The 16,050-nt window shown below is 40.5% G+C and overlaps 1 protein-coding gene across 1 annotated transcript; it reads right to left on the reverse strand.

The window, feature by feature from the left end:
- Positions 1-3,852: 3,852 nt before the first annotated feature.
- On the reverse strand, positions 3,853-6,333 carry LOC143529150 (uncharacterized). The gene is made up of 3 exons (XM_077024998.1): positions 5,634-6,333; positions 5,176-5,522; positions 3,853-3,942 (listed from the first exon to the last, which is right to left on the reverse strand). Exons 1-3 carry the CDS (start codon positions 6,331-6,333, stop codon positions 3,853-3,855), a joined length of 1,137 nt encoding a protein of 378 aa, XP_076881113.1.
- Between the last annotated feature and the right edge of the window lie 9,717 nt (positions 6,334-16,050).

The following is a 16,050-nucleotide window of genomic DNA, read 5'->3' on the forward strand; positions in this document are numbered from 1 at the left end:
TGATTTAAGTGATCCGTGAAAATATTTCCGATTTTTACAAAAAAAAATGATATGTTTTTCTAAATTTACAAGAAATTAGGCGAAAAACACTAATTTTCGCACTGTTTGTCGTACCCGGTATATTTTTCTTTCCAAAAACCTGTCACACCCTAACCTAAAGCAGAATTGTCGGGGCGTGAGCATGATTGTTCACATCTCGAAGATAATATCATAAATAAAATGTGACAATATCTATTAAGTTAATTATTTCCAAATACAGTGCATAAATATTCTAAACACAAATAAATAGTTTAAAACAGGTAATCCATTCAAGATGAATTTAATCTTCATTAATTTCCTATGGTCTTTACTAGAAATCCTTTTCACGCCAAACTTCAATTCAAAGGCAATCTGCATATGCGTAGAAAATAGAGTTTGTTAACAACACATGTTAAGTGAGATTATCACCAGCTTTGCAATGTTATAATATTAATATAATAAATAAAAGAAATAAGCAAAACGTAATAAATGCAGTAAATAAATCAAACCATGAGCAAATAAGGTGTCAATGAACCATTGCCAAGCGAATCGGGCGTTGGTACATCAAGCATGAGCAAGTAATAATAAGACCGTTGCCAAGCGAATCGGGCGAGTAAATAGTAATGGCCATACTATAAATGAGAATATGTTGGACCTCTCCGAATACGAATGCGCACATAAACAAATAAGCACGTAACAAGTATATTTGATCAATCATACACAATTACACGTTTGCTATTTTTTTGATATATAGATAATACGAAATACTAAATAGTATGCATATGTCCCCAAAACTTGTGAAAACTTGGTAAAATAGAGGAATGATAAAAAAACTCACCTTAGATTGAAGGTAAGTGAATATAAATATGAGTAAACGAGTTAATGATTAAGCGAGTCATCCACTAACACATCAAACGAGATAAACAATCAGAACCTAAAACTTTGAGATACGAAACTATAAGTAAAAACGAACTCGTTTCCGCCAGAATCATTCCAAACGGATGTTTAGAACTCCGGTTATGTTAAATTAAAGATTTAAGCGAGTCGGTACTGACCAGAATCCGAACAGCGATTCAAAAGTCATGTTTTGGGCAGTAACCTTAAAAATTTGTTACAAGAATAAAATTCTTCTGTACCGAACGTTGAATCCGACCAGAAGCTTGACAAAACGAATAGTCAAACTTGTTGACTGTTTTGCCCTTTAACGGGTTTTAATCGAATTGACCAGTCAACACCCTTCAACCACCGAAATTGATTGAAGGTTATTGACTAGGGAATTTTTATGAACGATTTTACACTTTACAACTTACCCGGAAAGTGAAAAGATCGATCAAAAAGAAGAGACAATGGTAGACATATAAGCAAACTTCAAGGCTTGTTTCTTCAACAAATAATCAAAACCGAACAAGATGATGAAGGCCAGAGGAAGGTGACGGTTGGGGGATGAATATTTAGGGTTTAGGGAAGTTTGTGGCAGAAAAATATGATGTTGTTTATATAATATATGCAAAAACAAACTATATTTAGTTAGTTTATTCGTTTAGGAAACCGAATCAAGTTTTAATGATCAAATCAACATTACAAGCATTAAAATTCGTTCTTGGGCAAGGGGTAATGAACGTGGACATGCATCCAGGCTATATGAGTTTTCTTGGGGCTTAAAACACTTGATTTGGTCCGAAAATAAGCGATTTCGAGCCAAAAACGAATTAGGAAACAATCAAAATGAAAAGAATCTGTGCAGACGTGTGGAGGCGCCGCGCGGCGGCCATGGGCCTCCATGGTGGCACGGCGCTCCGGGGTAAAGGAGGGAAGCTTTTATGTTTTGGCAATTTAGGTCCCTGTACTTCCTAAAATGTCTATTTCTTGTTTATTTTTAAAGTTAAATCAAAACATGAACAACTTTAAAACTTAAAGGGTATAAAATGAAAAAACTAATATTTAAATACTTGATATTATTAATAATAAAGATCCAAATAAGTCCCCGAATCGGGCCAAAAACGAACTAGGAAACAATCAAAACGAAAAGAATCTGTGCAGACGTGTAAAGGCGCCGCGCGGCGGCCATGGGCCTCCATGGTGGCGCGGCGCTCCGGGGTAAAGGAGGGAAGCTTTTATGTTTTGGCAATTTAGGTCCCTGTACTTCCTAAAATGTCTATTTCTTGTTTATTTTTAAAGTTAAATCAAAACATGAACAACTTTAAAACTTAAAGGGTATAAAATTAAAATACTAATATTTAAATACTTTTAAATACTTGATATTATTAATAATAAAGATCCAAATACGTCCCCGAATCGGGTTTATGGAAACGAGTGTGGGTTTGAAAAATCCGAGATGTTACAGTCTGCCCTACTTTAGGGAATTTCGTCCCAAAATTAAGGAAAAACCAAAACATCATCCTTTTGAAAATATTTAAACTTTTAAGGAAAATCTCATAACATAGAACTTCTAATAATCGAAACAACGCTCCAAATGACAATCCGATAAGAGCACTTATATATAAGATGTACCAGCAGCGTATCCATCACGTCCTTATCATCTTGTCATTCGTACTATTACTCAAACTACTTTCGGTTCTAGACTATGACACACAATTGTACGTATTATTATTTTCATGTGGGGACTTGGATAATTATGTTCGCGACCATAATTACTCTTATCATCGGATGGTTCACATAATCCGTTCCATTATGTGTTTTATAAAACATTGAAAACTAAAATTTTGAGAACAAGCGTTTGATAATTTTAAATTAAATCCAAAAGATAATCATGGTATGAAACCACTTCTAAAAAATAAATGTTCAATCTTAATTAATAAAATAGTGTAATTTCTAAAACACCTTTTGCTTATAAAAGTAAAATTTTGAAAATTGAAAGAAAACAAATTTTGTGAAACATACGCTATTATGAATCGTGATAACCGAGAATAAGGAAATGAGATACAGGTACAAGATCCTAATAAGTTAACTTTGATATAAGAAACTTTATTCATGAGATGGAATGTAACATAACGAAAATTTGGTCCAATTTTGACAAATAAAAAAGATGAGGGATCAAAAATACTCATGGTATAAATAATGGGTAAAATAAGACAAAGAAATGGAAGTAGCTTATGTTAAGGAAATAAGAAAGGAAACCACCATCCCACATAGGAGGAAGGAAGAAAAAGAAAGCACTTTATAAGGAGGAACTTTCCATGATAATGTTCTTATGTGGCCAACCACTCTCCCTAGTCCTAGCGGAGGGTGCGAAGCACCCAACGCGCACAGGTACGGGCTCGGGTGAAGGGCGATGGGCGCAATGTGGCGCTTTAATGGCGCACTTTGCACTTCGCATCGCCGCATTAGTATTTTTGGATATTGAGACGAGATCAAGACACGGCAAGTTACCAAAATATAAGGGATTAAAAATGGACAGATTTGAAATTTTGCACCTTCGCGCGACGCGAAGGATTTGGGTCTTGCATCTTCCCGCGACGCGAAGTAGTAATGTCATCGACGATCGAAACGTGGTGACACGTCACGGTACACGTGTCGCCACATGGTGACACGTGTCTCCATGTGGTGACACGTGGCAGGCTGTGGTGACACGTGGCAAGCCTACTTATTGAGTCAGCAAGCCTACTTCATCTTCGCGCGACGCGAAGATGCAGCTTTTTCACTATTAATAGGTCGGCCATGGGGGGGGGGGTTTCCTCATTCATCCCTCACACCTCAAATCACTCACACAACCTAGGTATTCGTGCCACAACCCCGATATGCCGATATCCCGATGATTATGGACTCGAAGTACGTGCTAGAACTCTACATAGTTGCTCTTTCGACTTTCCACCGTCAAGTAGGAGTACTGCCCGAGTAAAGCTTAGGCATTTCGTATAACAAGTAATATGACGAATTAGAAGAGATGTCAACCGGCAACCGTATCTGGAAACAACAATTAGTGGATATTGGTACTGTCACTGCACACATAAGCAAAGGATTGGGGATTCAGTGGTGTAATGTTAAGAGGTCGTGCGACATGAAGACATTGATAGCAATATGGAGGAAGTTCCCATCAGGCAACAACGGTTCTGCCTGACCCTACTTAAGCATGCATATTATGTCAGTGAAGACTTGGTGTGAAGCCTTGGAGCTTACGTTAGAAGAGCAAAAGGCCGCGGGCTAGGGTGAGCTGAGGGGGGACAGCGTAAGTGAGCGAATGTGTGTAAGCCCACTCAAACATAACTGTTCTAGGCGGGGTGGGCCGCCCACCTTCGATCTTTCTCAAGGAGTCGGGTCATCGGGTGAGTAATTTTAGAAAAATCTTTGGCCCAAAAAACTCCTGATCGCCTTCACATTCGTCGGTGGAGGGAGTCTACTTATAGTATCAATCTTCGCCCGATCCACCTCAATACCATCTCTCGAGATCTTATGACCCAACACGATTCCTTCCGTCACCATAAAATGACACTTTTCCCAATTCAACATCAACTTTGTCTCAATACACCTCTTCAACATCTTCTTAAGATTAGCCAAACAATGATCGAAAGAATTACTGTAAACCAAAAAATCGTCCATAAACACCTCCATGGATGTCTCTATCATATCCTGAAAGATGGCCACCATACAACGCTGAAAGGTGGCCGATGCGTTACATAGTCCAAACGGCATGCGACGGTATGCAAACGTGCCATACGGACATGTAAAAGTTGTATTCTCTTGGTCTTCCGGTGCAATGGGAATTTGAAAATAACCTGAAAAACCGTCAAGAAAACAATAAAATTGCTGACCTGCCAAACGCTCCAACATCTGATCAATAAACGACAACGGGAGGTGGTCCTTCCGGGTGGCATTATTTAACCTCCGATAGTCAATACACACATGCCAACCGGTAACCGTACGCGAAGGGATAAGCTCATTCTTCTCATTCATCACAACGGTCATACCTCCCTTCTTCGAAACAACTTGGGTCGGGCTCACCCATGGAGAATCGGTAATCGGGTAAATCATCCCGGCATCCATCAACTTTAACACCTCCTTCTTCACCACTTCTTGCATATTCGGATTGAGACGTCTTTGTGGTTGCACCACCGGTTTGTACTCATCCTCCATTAGAATCCGGTGCGTTCAATAAGCGGGGCTAATACCTTGAATATCGGAAAGTCTCCATGCAATCACCCCCTTATGTATCTTCAGCACTTCAATCAGCTTCGTCTTTTGTTCTTCCGTCAACTTGGATGACACAATAACGGGCAAGTTCGGGCCCTCATCAAGATACGCATACTCCAAGTGTGATGGGAGTACTTTCAACTCCAACGGAGCGGGTTTCTCCTCGGAACCCGCCTCACTCTCACAACTAATCTCATTCACCTCTATCATCTCGGGCAAACCTGAAATCTCAGCCAATCTATCACAAACCGAATCGTTCTCACACGACTCATCCTCACCCAAATCATCACAATTGACCAAACCATTAGTTCCCACGAGGTCCGTACCACAAATGTAATCGAAACAGCTATCAATACCTGCAATAAATGAGTTAATAAAATAAACTGAGTGGCATGGACCATTGAAATCATCTTGATCACTCGGATGCTTCATCGACCTTGCGACATCATAAGTAACATTCTCATCACCAACCCGAAGCGTGATCTTCGCATCATACACATCGATCAGTGCTTCCGCGGTTCGTAAAAACATACGACCAAGAATGATGGGGACCTTCTCGTCGGCCTCCATGTCGAGCACCACAAAATCAACCGGGAACACAAACTTATCCATCTTCCCTAACAAATTCTTGATAATACATCGCGAATACTTAACCGAACAATTGACCAACGATATAGACATGCGAGTCGGTGTAAGCTCGCGCAACTCCAACTTCTCATACAAAGAATACGGCATCAAATTTATACTTGCACCCAAATCTGCCAATGCATGGCTCATCGCATCACTACCAAACAAACACAGAATCGTAAACACACCCGGATCCGACAACTTCTCGGGCACGCGATTCAACACTACCGCCGAACAATCTCCCATAAGTGGAATCGATGACACCTCTCCCAACCTATCTTTCCTCTTCAACAGGTCCTTCAGAAACTTCGCGTACTTCGGCATGTGTTGGAGGGCTTCAATGAACGGGAGATTAATCTTCAACTGTCGAAACATATCAAGAAAGTGCCCATACTCCCGCGTATATTTATGGTGTTTCGCGCAAGCGGGATACGGGATACGAGAGTGGTTAACTAAAGGTGATGGTCGGACTTCAACTGGCGTCTTCTCTACTGGCGGTGCAACTGGTGCGGTGATCTGCATTTTACCCGGTACTTCCATTTCGATCTCTTCATCTATCAACTATTCATCTTCAACTTCAACCTCATTCCTTCGCACCTCGGAACCCAAAACCCTGCCACTACGAGTAGTAATGGCCTTTATTTGAGCGGCCGGATTCTGTTGAGTAGAACCTGAAAACTGTCCCGGGGGTCTTTCGTTAAATTGTCGGGCAATATCCCCAATGGTTCGTTGCATGTCGAGCATAGCTGATTGTTGATTCTTTAAAAGCAGATCATGCTCGGCAAGGGTCTTTTGAGTGGCTTTATCTCTAGTAACCATATGCTGCATTATATCGTCCAACTTCTTACTCAGATCCGGCACGTTATTCGAACTTTGACCATTGAAACCTTCGTTGTTGTACTGTCCTTGATTTCGGTTATAGGGAGCTTGGAAACTAGGTGGCCCACCGGCCAAACGCCAACTCGAGTTACTCTTACCTTGATTCTGATTCTTGTAGTTGTTCCAGTTCTGATTGTTGTTATTGTAAGCATTAGGGAACCTGTTCTGACCAGCCACAAAATCAACATCTTGATTATTCATCAACGGATAATCCAGCATACCATGACCACCCCTACACATCTCACACTTATCCTCCTTAGCCTTTAACTCTTTTATCTCTCGGGTGAGATTCTCCAAAGAAGCAGCCATACCAGTATCCAGATTAACCTGGTGCACACCTCGAGCAGATGAGGGTGTACTGGTGACGGGATTGGAATTCCCGCCTCGTGGCTTCTTCGTGAACTTAGACTGCGCGAAACTTTCAAACAGCTCGTTACACTCGGTCACATTCTTCTTGTCCATCAAATTACCCCCAGCAGCTGTGTCAAACCTCGCTTGAGCCTCATAAGTAAGCCCATTGTAAAACTTCTCAACAAGGGCCCAAGGCGTGAGCCCATGTTGTGAACAACGGGAAAGCAGATTCTGAAAAAGCTCCCAAGCTTGGTAATACGCCTCATCCAGCTCCATGTGAAAGGAGTGGATCTAATCACGGAGGCGAGAGGCCTTAGCAGGTGGAAAGTACTTCTTGAGGAATGCATTACAAAGCGCCTCCCATGTGGTGAATGTTCCAGCATGTTGCGTTTCGAGCCAAGTGGCGGCACGACCCGAAAGTGTAAATGAGAACAAGCGAAGGAAGATCGCTTCGTCATTAGCACCTTGCAAATTGAACATTTTGAACATACGAGTCAGACGGTTGATGTGTGCCGGTGCATCTTCATCTTCACGGCCATGGAATTTGTGGTGTTGGGTGATGTTGTTCATGACATAGGATGGGATCTGCCACGAGTTAGGGTTATTAATGTTGGGAGCGACAATGGGTGAGTGATCTCCATGGAACCCTTCAAAAGCTTGCTGGTACACGGTGCGGTTATTCTCAGCCATTGAGAAAGGTCTAGGACTTGGTGGTGGTGAATTTTGGGTGATGATTTCGGTGAAATATTGTGACATTTGAGCCAAAACAAGGTACACCTCAGTACGTATTTACTGATTAAGCAAATAAACGCCTTTTGCGTAACAAGCGAACGATTAACCGAACGGGTCGGGTTATGACCCAGATGTCTCGGGGGGCCATTTATAAGTGATATACGATCTTTACAAGCTAAAATATTAGAAATATGGCCTTAGTTTGATAGCAAACAAGTTAAACGAAATCATGCTCGTTTAACCACCCGCTATAGATTTAAATGCGAAAGATAGTTACAAACCAAGCATTGTATCATACGTTAAGCCGAAAAAGACTTACCAAACACTTATTTGGAACGTTTTAAGCGATCCGTGAAAATATTTTTAATTTTTACGAACGTATAGTATGTTTTTATAATTTTACACAAAACTAGCCGAAAAACACTTGTTTTCGCGCTGTTTAACGCACCCGATAAGTTTTTCACGCCAAAAACCAAACCCGCACAAAATTTGCACCGGGCTTTTCGTATTTGGGCTTGAGAAATCCAAAAATTGGGCCAAAATGGGCCCAAAGGGGGCCCATGATGGTCCGATCGCAGCCGCCACCCCCCCTTGTTTATTCTTTCACATTTAAACTAGGTTCAAGCAATTTTAGCATCATTTCTTGGAAAAATCTGGACACCTCTTCTGTTTCAGCCAGAAAACTTCCAAAACCCTAAGGTAAGAGCTTAAATAAGTAGCTTTTTTACTTGTTTGAACTTGTTTAATACCATAAAAACATGTATTGGTTACTAAAAATCATTCCTAACCGTGTAAAAATCCTAAAAATGGTCCATAAACATGTTTTGATCATACACATGGTAAGGAACCTGTTTTGATAATTTTTTTGGCCATAAACACGGATTAAAGGGTTGAAACGACGTTTTTACGGTTCAAAAGTTCGTTTTTGTGCACTAGCCGAAACCCTAACTTAAGGGCTGTTATGTTGATGAAATATTTCTTGGTTTGTGATATAGGACTTGTACCTAGCTTTCTTAGAAGCACAAGAACCTGAAAACTTGATTAAAAGGTCGGAAACGAGCCAAACCCGCTGAGGTAATACCGAAACACTCGCTTACGGGCTATTTAGGTTAAGGTTGTGATGTGCATATTTTTAGGACTTGAAATTTTTTAGGGACATCAGGGACCATGTTAATGACTCCTTGTTTAAATTTGGTAATTATTCGACCTTCCGAAAATATTTGGCGAATTTATTACCGAATTGGGACGTTTATTTGGGAAAAATAGCTAAAATACTTCAAAAATTATGAAATTTTTCTGGGAACTCAGATTTGATGTATTTTGGTCACATATGAATTTTGGGAACATTTTGAGAAGTTTAAAGGTGTTTTGTTTATTTGCGTTCGTGTGAATTTTTACAGCCGAAAAGAATATCGCACGAGCTTTTTACATTCTGTAATTGATACAGGTTGTTTTGGGACATGATTTTAGTATTCAGGAATTGTGGTGAATTTTTGGAAATTGTTTGGGGTAAACGGACGATTTTCAGACGAAATATAGCTGATAAAATGAATTTTTATAAATTAATAAATCAGTAAATAAATTCCAGAAATATTTTTATAAAAATCTACATATTTTAATTGATAAGTGGTTAAATTTTCATAATTTAATGATTAACGATTAATTAATTATGCTAATCTGAATATTATACAAATTCAGATTTTATAAAAACCGGCAAGTTCGCGACTAGTGAATCTGCGGGAATATCAAAACACCAAGAGTGATCAAAAATCATATTTTTGGACTAGTTAAGTGAAAATGAACTTTTCTATGAGAAACCTGGACAATCCGGGTGGATTGTGCGCGTTTCTTCTCAAATCAAACTGAATAAGCGGAAACGGGCCCGTGGCTAATCCGGGACCCCAGTATGTGATCTTTTTTTATAACTTAATCATTTTATTAACCAATACATTTACCCAAGCTTATTTTCCCATAACTGTTTTTTGAACGCGTAAACGAACAACTTGGTCCAGCTGGGAAAACGAGAATCTGAGCCAAGTTCAGTTTTAAGTATTAGACATTGAACAACATCACAACATAAGCCTATTGCCACTTTCTGGGCGTTTCAGCTACACCCAGATTAGTTATACAACCCAGTTTAGTATTGAGATTATAATAATATTAAAATATTAATATTATTATAATATTAATTATAGGAACTACTGATAGCGGACTGAACAAACCACGAGTTGATACAGTACGAAATATCTACAAAACCGTGAGTTTCATGACCCCACTTTTAAACTGTTTTACGAACTTTTGGGGTGAAAGGCATGTTTGATTACATATACATACCTGAAACATGTACTGATGTGAATTATCTAAGTGCTAACACACGAAAGTCCCCACGATCACAGTGTTAACTTCGAGCCGGTGGCTTGTGAATAGTACTATTGGTTTGACAAACCCAAACGGAATCGGCCTGGTTGCCGTGTCACATAGCGCCGTTTGCACATGACCATATTTATACAAACAGGCTATGTAGTGTTAGACATAGCTACCGGGGCATGTTGTGGGCGGAAAGGGGCCACAGTGGTTGATTGAGCGTGGGAAATGGAGGCACGCAGCACGAACAGTCCAGGCTTCACTGTAGCTTTGCATAATTACATCACATACATAATTTACATACATACTTGTTTCATGATTACAAGTGTTGACTTGTGAATACTCATTACTGATTTCTTGAAACTCGTGAAACTCACCAACTCTAGTAGTTGACCCGTTTTAAACTGCTTTTCAGGTGTACCTAAATTGGAATGATTTGGTGACCTGTTACTTGACTGAAGTGTGTGGTTGATACTACGTGAATAGAAACAAGGGCGATAGTAGTAAGAACGTTTAGTTAACGAACTAGTTTTGTTTGTATCGCTTAGACTATTAAAAAATGATAGAACAAAGAATGTAATATATTCTAAATTAGTTTGTAATGTTTCCTTATAAACAATATATTGATATCAGAGGTGTCTGTTACATTCCCGTTTTACGCTTCCGAATTGTGCTAGTCGGGGTGTGACAGAAGTTGGTATCAGAGCCATTGGTTATAAAGGATTAGGTCATACCTTAGGATACCTAAAATATAACCGTAGGCTCGATTAACTCTGGGAAATAATTAAATAATAAATTAATATTATATACTCATGGATGTCGGGATGAACTTGTAGGGCAAGTGAGTTATTGTGGTCCGGAACATAATAACAGACTTGCTTGTACGAGGGAATTCTGGGAGAAATCGCGGAACGTGTGGTTAGGTAAAAGTGGCAACATATGTGTATAAAAGGTAATGGGAAAGTATATATATATGTAACACTCATACGTGTTTATGTGAAACAAAGTGTATGAATACGTGTGCGTACGATACTGTTGATAATGATACATTTTACTATGAATATTATATTCATTTATATTCAATATTGATTTAAATAATAATAATAATTAAAATCTTGATAAAGCTAATATTATATTCTAATATAATTAATATTAAATTTGGTTTAATTAATTAATCTCCTCAACAATAGTTAGTCATAGCAACAGATATTATTCTTATAACTAACCTTTGTGCAGAGTCATGTCAAGGAATAACGACTACGTACCGGAAGAAGAACCGGTGATATCTGTAGAGGAGGATCTCGAATAAGAATCAGAGGAGGATCCAGAGGAGGAGGATCCAGAAGAGGAGGATCCAGAAGGGGAGGACCCAGAAGAGAACCGGAGGAGGAGGAAGAAGAAGTTATCTGTAGAGAACTACCCAGGAATGTGCCTGATCTATCCGGTTATAGATGCGATAGTTATCCACCCAGGTCACCACGCAGGGATCAAGATGAAGTTAACAGTCGGTATCGTTCACCTGCTAGAGTAGCCAGATTACCCACTCCACCCATACACCTGTCGCCGACGACTTCAGCTACTGCACGAGTCCGGCAGACTGCTCGTATTCGGGTAACCCCGATTGACCCTACCTCTATTCCATTCAGATCTACCCATGACTGGGGAGGACCTTCACGCCCTAAGGTAGATACTTCATCTTCTCGTTCATTGAGTATACCTACCCCTCGTCCTGACCTCCCAAACGCAGGAAACAACTCTTGGATGGCTGTCCTGACTGACCGTGTGATAGACCACTCGATAGCCATAGCTAACATTAACCGGGAGAGGAGGGACGTGACTCAGTGCCTATCGACATTACAGCAGACGGTACTGAACTTGCAGCAGTTAGATACCTACCACCACTGGTGTTTGGATAGGATGACAGTTCGGCTGTGGAACTGTTACTGGGTGATTACGGTGCTGTTATTTTTATGTTTGTGCTAGCCTACCGTCTGTATGGATAGATGCGGAATATTACAACTATGTGTACATGATCTTTTGATACCCCATGTATGTATATAGTAATATGTTATGTTAATATGGGGCACAACTTTGTATATTATTACAAGCACTGACCCTTATAGGGTTAAGTCTAACAGTTACTTAGTGACAGATTTTGATATATACATGCAAGCACCGGCCTTTATCAGGCTAAGTCTATGTACCTTTTATTATCAATGTACAGAACAATTTGTGAAATGTCAGTATGTTATTTGATTTACCTGTACAACATTTATTGTGATTATTATTACACAGTGCCGTAGACTGGAATTAGTACTAATTGCCTTATATTTGTTTATCATTATAGAATGGCCCCAAAGAAAGCAAACTCTATGACTGAGGCAGAAATAGCCGAGATGATTGCACGGCAAATGCAGGCAGTAATTCCGCTTATTGTAACACAAGTAACTGCCGGCGTAAACGCAAATATGCAAACAAACCAACAACAAAACAATAATGCTCCCCCAACCAACAATGAAACAGTTGCAAATAACAATCCCCCACCTAATGCAAATAATCCCCAACCGAACCCAAGCAATGACAATAACAACCCTAATCCCCCTCGAAGGGAATATTCGATCAAAAACTTCATGGCCTGTAAACCGATTGATTTCAAGGGCACTGAAGGGCCAAACGGGTTAATCAAATGGATCGAAAAGACTGAATCTGTTCTCAATATTAGCAATTGTCCACCCGAAAACATTGTCAAGTATGTTGCTTCTACTTTCACTGATCACGCATTAATGTGGTGGAACACTACGGTACAGATAAAAGGTCAAGATACGGTGAATCGCATGACATGGGCTGAACTCAAAACACTGATGCTGGAACATTTCTGCCCAAGGAACGAAATTCAAAGATTAGAACACGAACTCTGGAGTTTGGAGATGAGAGGAGCGGATCATTTGGGATACACGAACCGCTTCAATGAATTGGCCCGCTTAGTACCATGGTTAGTAACTCCTGAAAATAAACGAGTTGAACGTTATATTTGGGGTTTAGCCCCGGGAGTGAGGAGTTTGGTGAACTCTGTGGGTCACACTTCGTTCGAGAATGCCGTGACTCAGGCCGGCATCGTAACTTTCGACTTGGTAAGAAGCGGAGTGTTGAGAATGGTCGAGGAATCATCAGGTATGAAACAAACTGACTATGGGACGAGAGCACAAGGAGGACAATCAAGCAAACGTGCACGTCCGACAATCAGAAATTATGCTATAACTGGGTCCGATACGAAGCAAGACAAGTATAAGGGACCCTTGCCAAAGTGTGACAAATGTAATTACCATCATGTGGGAGAGTGCAGATTACCGGTATGCCAAAAATGTGGTCGAACTGGGCATTATCCCCTAATTGCAGAGCAGGTGTAGAGATTATGAGCCGACCAGCCCAGACAACCCAACCCCGTCGTCCCCAACTACCGAGACCACAACCAATTCGTCAACAACCAGCTCAGCAAAACTCAACTGTAGTGAATCGCCGTGCTTGTTTTGAATGTGGGAGCACGGAACATTTTAGAAGGGACTGCCCCAAGCTGAATCGAGGAGCAATCACCGGTCGAAACCAAGCATCGAATTCAGGTGCGTCTCGGGGACGCGCGTTTGTTATTGGGTCAGGAGAAGCACGACAAGACCCGAACGTAGTAACAGGTACATTTACTGTTTCTGATCAATATGCTTCTGTGTTATTTGATACTGGTGCCGATAGAAGCTTTGTTTCCACTAGTTTTGTATCCTTGGGTAACATGCCAGTTAGTGAACTAACAAATCCCTATACTATAGAGCTCGCTAACGGTAACTCTATAACTGTCAACCAAATAATCCAAAACTGTTCCATTATTCTTAATGACCACCCATTCCTTATTGACCTACTCCCAGTAGAGTTAGGAAGTTTTGATGTTATTGTCGGCATGGACTGGTTAACCAAGAATAAGGCAGAGATTGTGTGTAACGACAAGACAGTTAAAATTCCCTTTTCGAATGGTGAGGTGATTGTAGTACAGGGAGAGAAGTCTGGTTCGATGTTACCTCTCGTGTCTCATCTCAAAGTATTGAAATGTTTACGCCAAGGTTGTATGGCATTTTTGGCAAACGTGACTATAAAGAACCCTGATGAGAAACACATAGAAGAAATTCCCGTTGTACGTGAATACCCCGATGTCTTTCCTGATGATTTACCTGGATTACCACCGAACCGACAGGTTGAATTTCGTATTGACTTAATCCCAGGATCAGCCCCTATTGCTAAGGCACCTTACCGGTTGGCACCTTTTGAAATGCAAGAATTATCCAATCAATTGCAGGAGTTGTTAGATAAGGGTTTCATTCGTCCCAGTTATTCTCCTTGGGGAGCACCGGTATTATTCGTAAAGAAGAAAGATGGAAGTTTTAGAATGTGCATCGATTATCGGGAATTAAACAAAGTTACCATCAAGAACCGATACCCTCTTCCACGAATAGATGACTTGTTTGACCAACTCCAAGGGGCAAACTATTTCTCGAAAATTGACCTTCGATCCGGTTACCATCAAGTTAAAATCCAAGAGGAAGACGTGTCTAAAACGGCGTTCCGAACTCGTTATGGCCACTACGAATTCTTAGTTATGCCGTTCGGACTGACTAATGCTCCCGCAGTTTTCATGAACCTTATGAACCGAGTTTGTAAACCGTACCTCGACAAATTCGTTATCGTGTTTATTGATGACATTTTGATATATTCGAAAACCAAGGAGGAACACGAGCAGCAATTGCGAACTATCTTGGAGCTGTTGAAGCAGGAAGGGTTGTATGCCAAGCTGTCAAAATGTGAATTTTGGCTACAAGAAGTACAATTTCTAGGTCACGTTGTTAATCGACACGGTATCCATGTAGACCCGAGTAAGATTGAAGCCATCAAAAATTGGCAAGCCCCAAAGTCACCGAAAGAGATCCGCCAATTTTTGTGTTTAGCTGGGTATTATCGGCGTTTTATTGCTAACTTTTCCAGCATAGCCCAACCTTTAACACTTTTGACTCAAAAAGATCGTACTTACGTGTGGGGAGAAGAACAAGAAGCCGCTTTTCAATTGCTGAAACAGAAACTATGTCAAGCCCCGATACTGAGTCTTCCAGAGGGAACTGATGATCTGGTAGTTTATTTTGATGCGTCCCGGAAAGGTTTAGGGTGCGTACTTATGCAAAGAAACAAAGTCATAGCATACGCTTCTCGACAATTAAAGGTGCACGAGAAGAATTATACCACCCATGATTTGGAACTAGGCGCGGCTATTTTTGCACTCAAGATCTGGAGGCACTATTTGTATGGCACCAAGTGTACAGTATACTCTGACCACAAAAGCCCATAGCATATTTTTGACTAGAAAGAGCTAAACATGAGGCAGAGGAGATGGGTAGAATTGTTGAATGAATACGACTGTGAGATTCGATACCACCCGGGCAAGGCTAATATAGTGGCAGATGCTTTGAGTAGAAAAGACATGATCAAACCACTACGGGTCCGAGCACTTGGAATGATCGTCCAAACCAGCCTCACCGAGCAAATTCGTATTGCTCAAAACGTAGCTCTGAAAGGAGATCACTTGGAAAATAAAAACTTGCATGGAACCGAACAAAACTTTGAAGAAAGAACTGACGAAATTCTATACTACAAAAATCGAGTTTGGATTCCCACTTTCAGCAATCTGCGTGACTTGATCATGGACGAAGCCCATAAGTCCAAATACTCTATTCATCCTGGAACGGATAAGATGTACAAGGACTTGAAGGAGTATTATTGGTGGCCCGGTATGAAGAAGGATATAGCCACGTACGTCAGTAAGTGTTTAACGTGTGCGAGAGTTAAGGCTGAATATCAAAAACCTTCGGGAATGTTGCACCAACCAGAAATACCACAATG

Source organism: Bidens hawaiensis, unplaced genomic scaffold (genome assembly GCF_021521415.1).
Source record: "Bidens hawaiensis isolate Kalapana, Puna unplaced genomic scaffold, B.hawaiensis_p1.1 tig00008505_1, whole genome shotgun sequence".
Classification (NCBI taxonomy): Eukaryota; Viridiplantae; Streptophyta; class Magnoliopsida; order Asterales; family Asteraceae; genus Bidens; species Bidens hawaiensis.

Coding starts and splice junctions, on each gene's coding strand:
- LOC143529150 (XM_077024998.1), bottom strand. CDS start 6,333: ATGGAAGTACCGGGTAAAATGCAGATCACCGCACCAGTTGCACCGCCA. Junction 5,523..5,633: donor GAAGATCACGCTTCGGGTTG/GTGATGAGAATG, acceptor CATTTATTGCAG/GTATTGATAGCTGTTTCGAT. Junction 3,943..5,175: donor TGCTGAAGATACATAAGGGG/GTGATTGCATGG, acceptor TGTTGTTTCCAG/ATACGGTTGCCGGTTGACAT.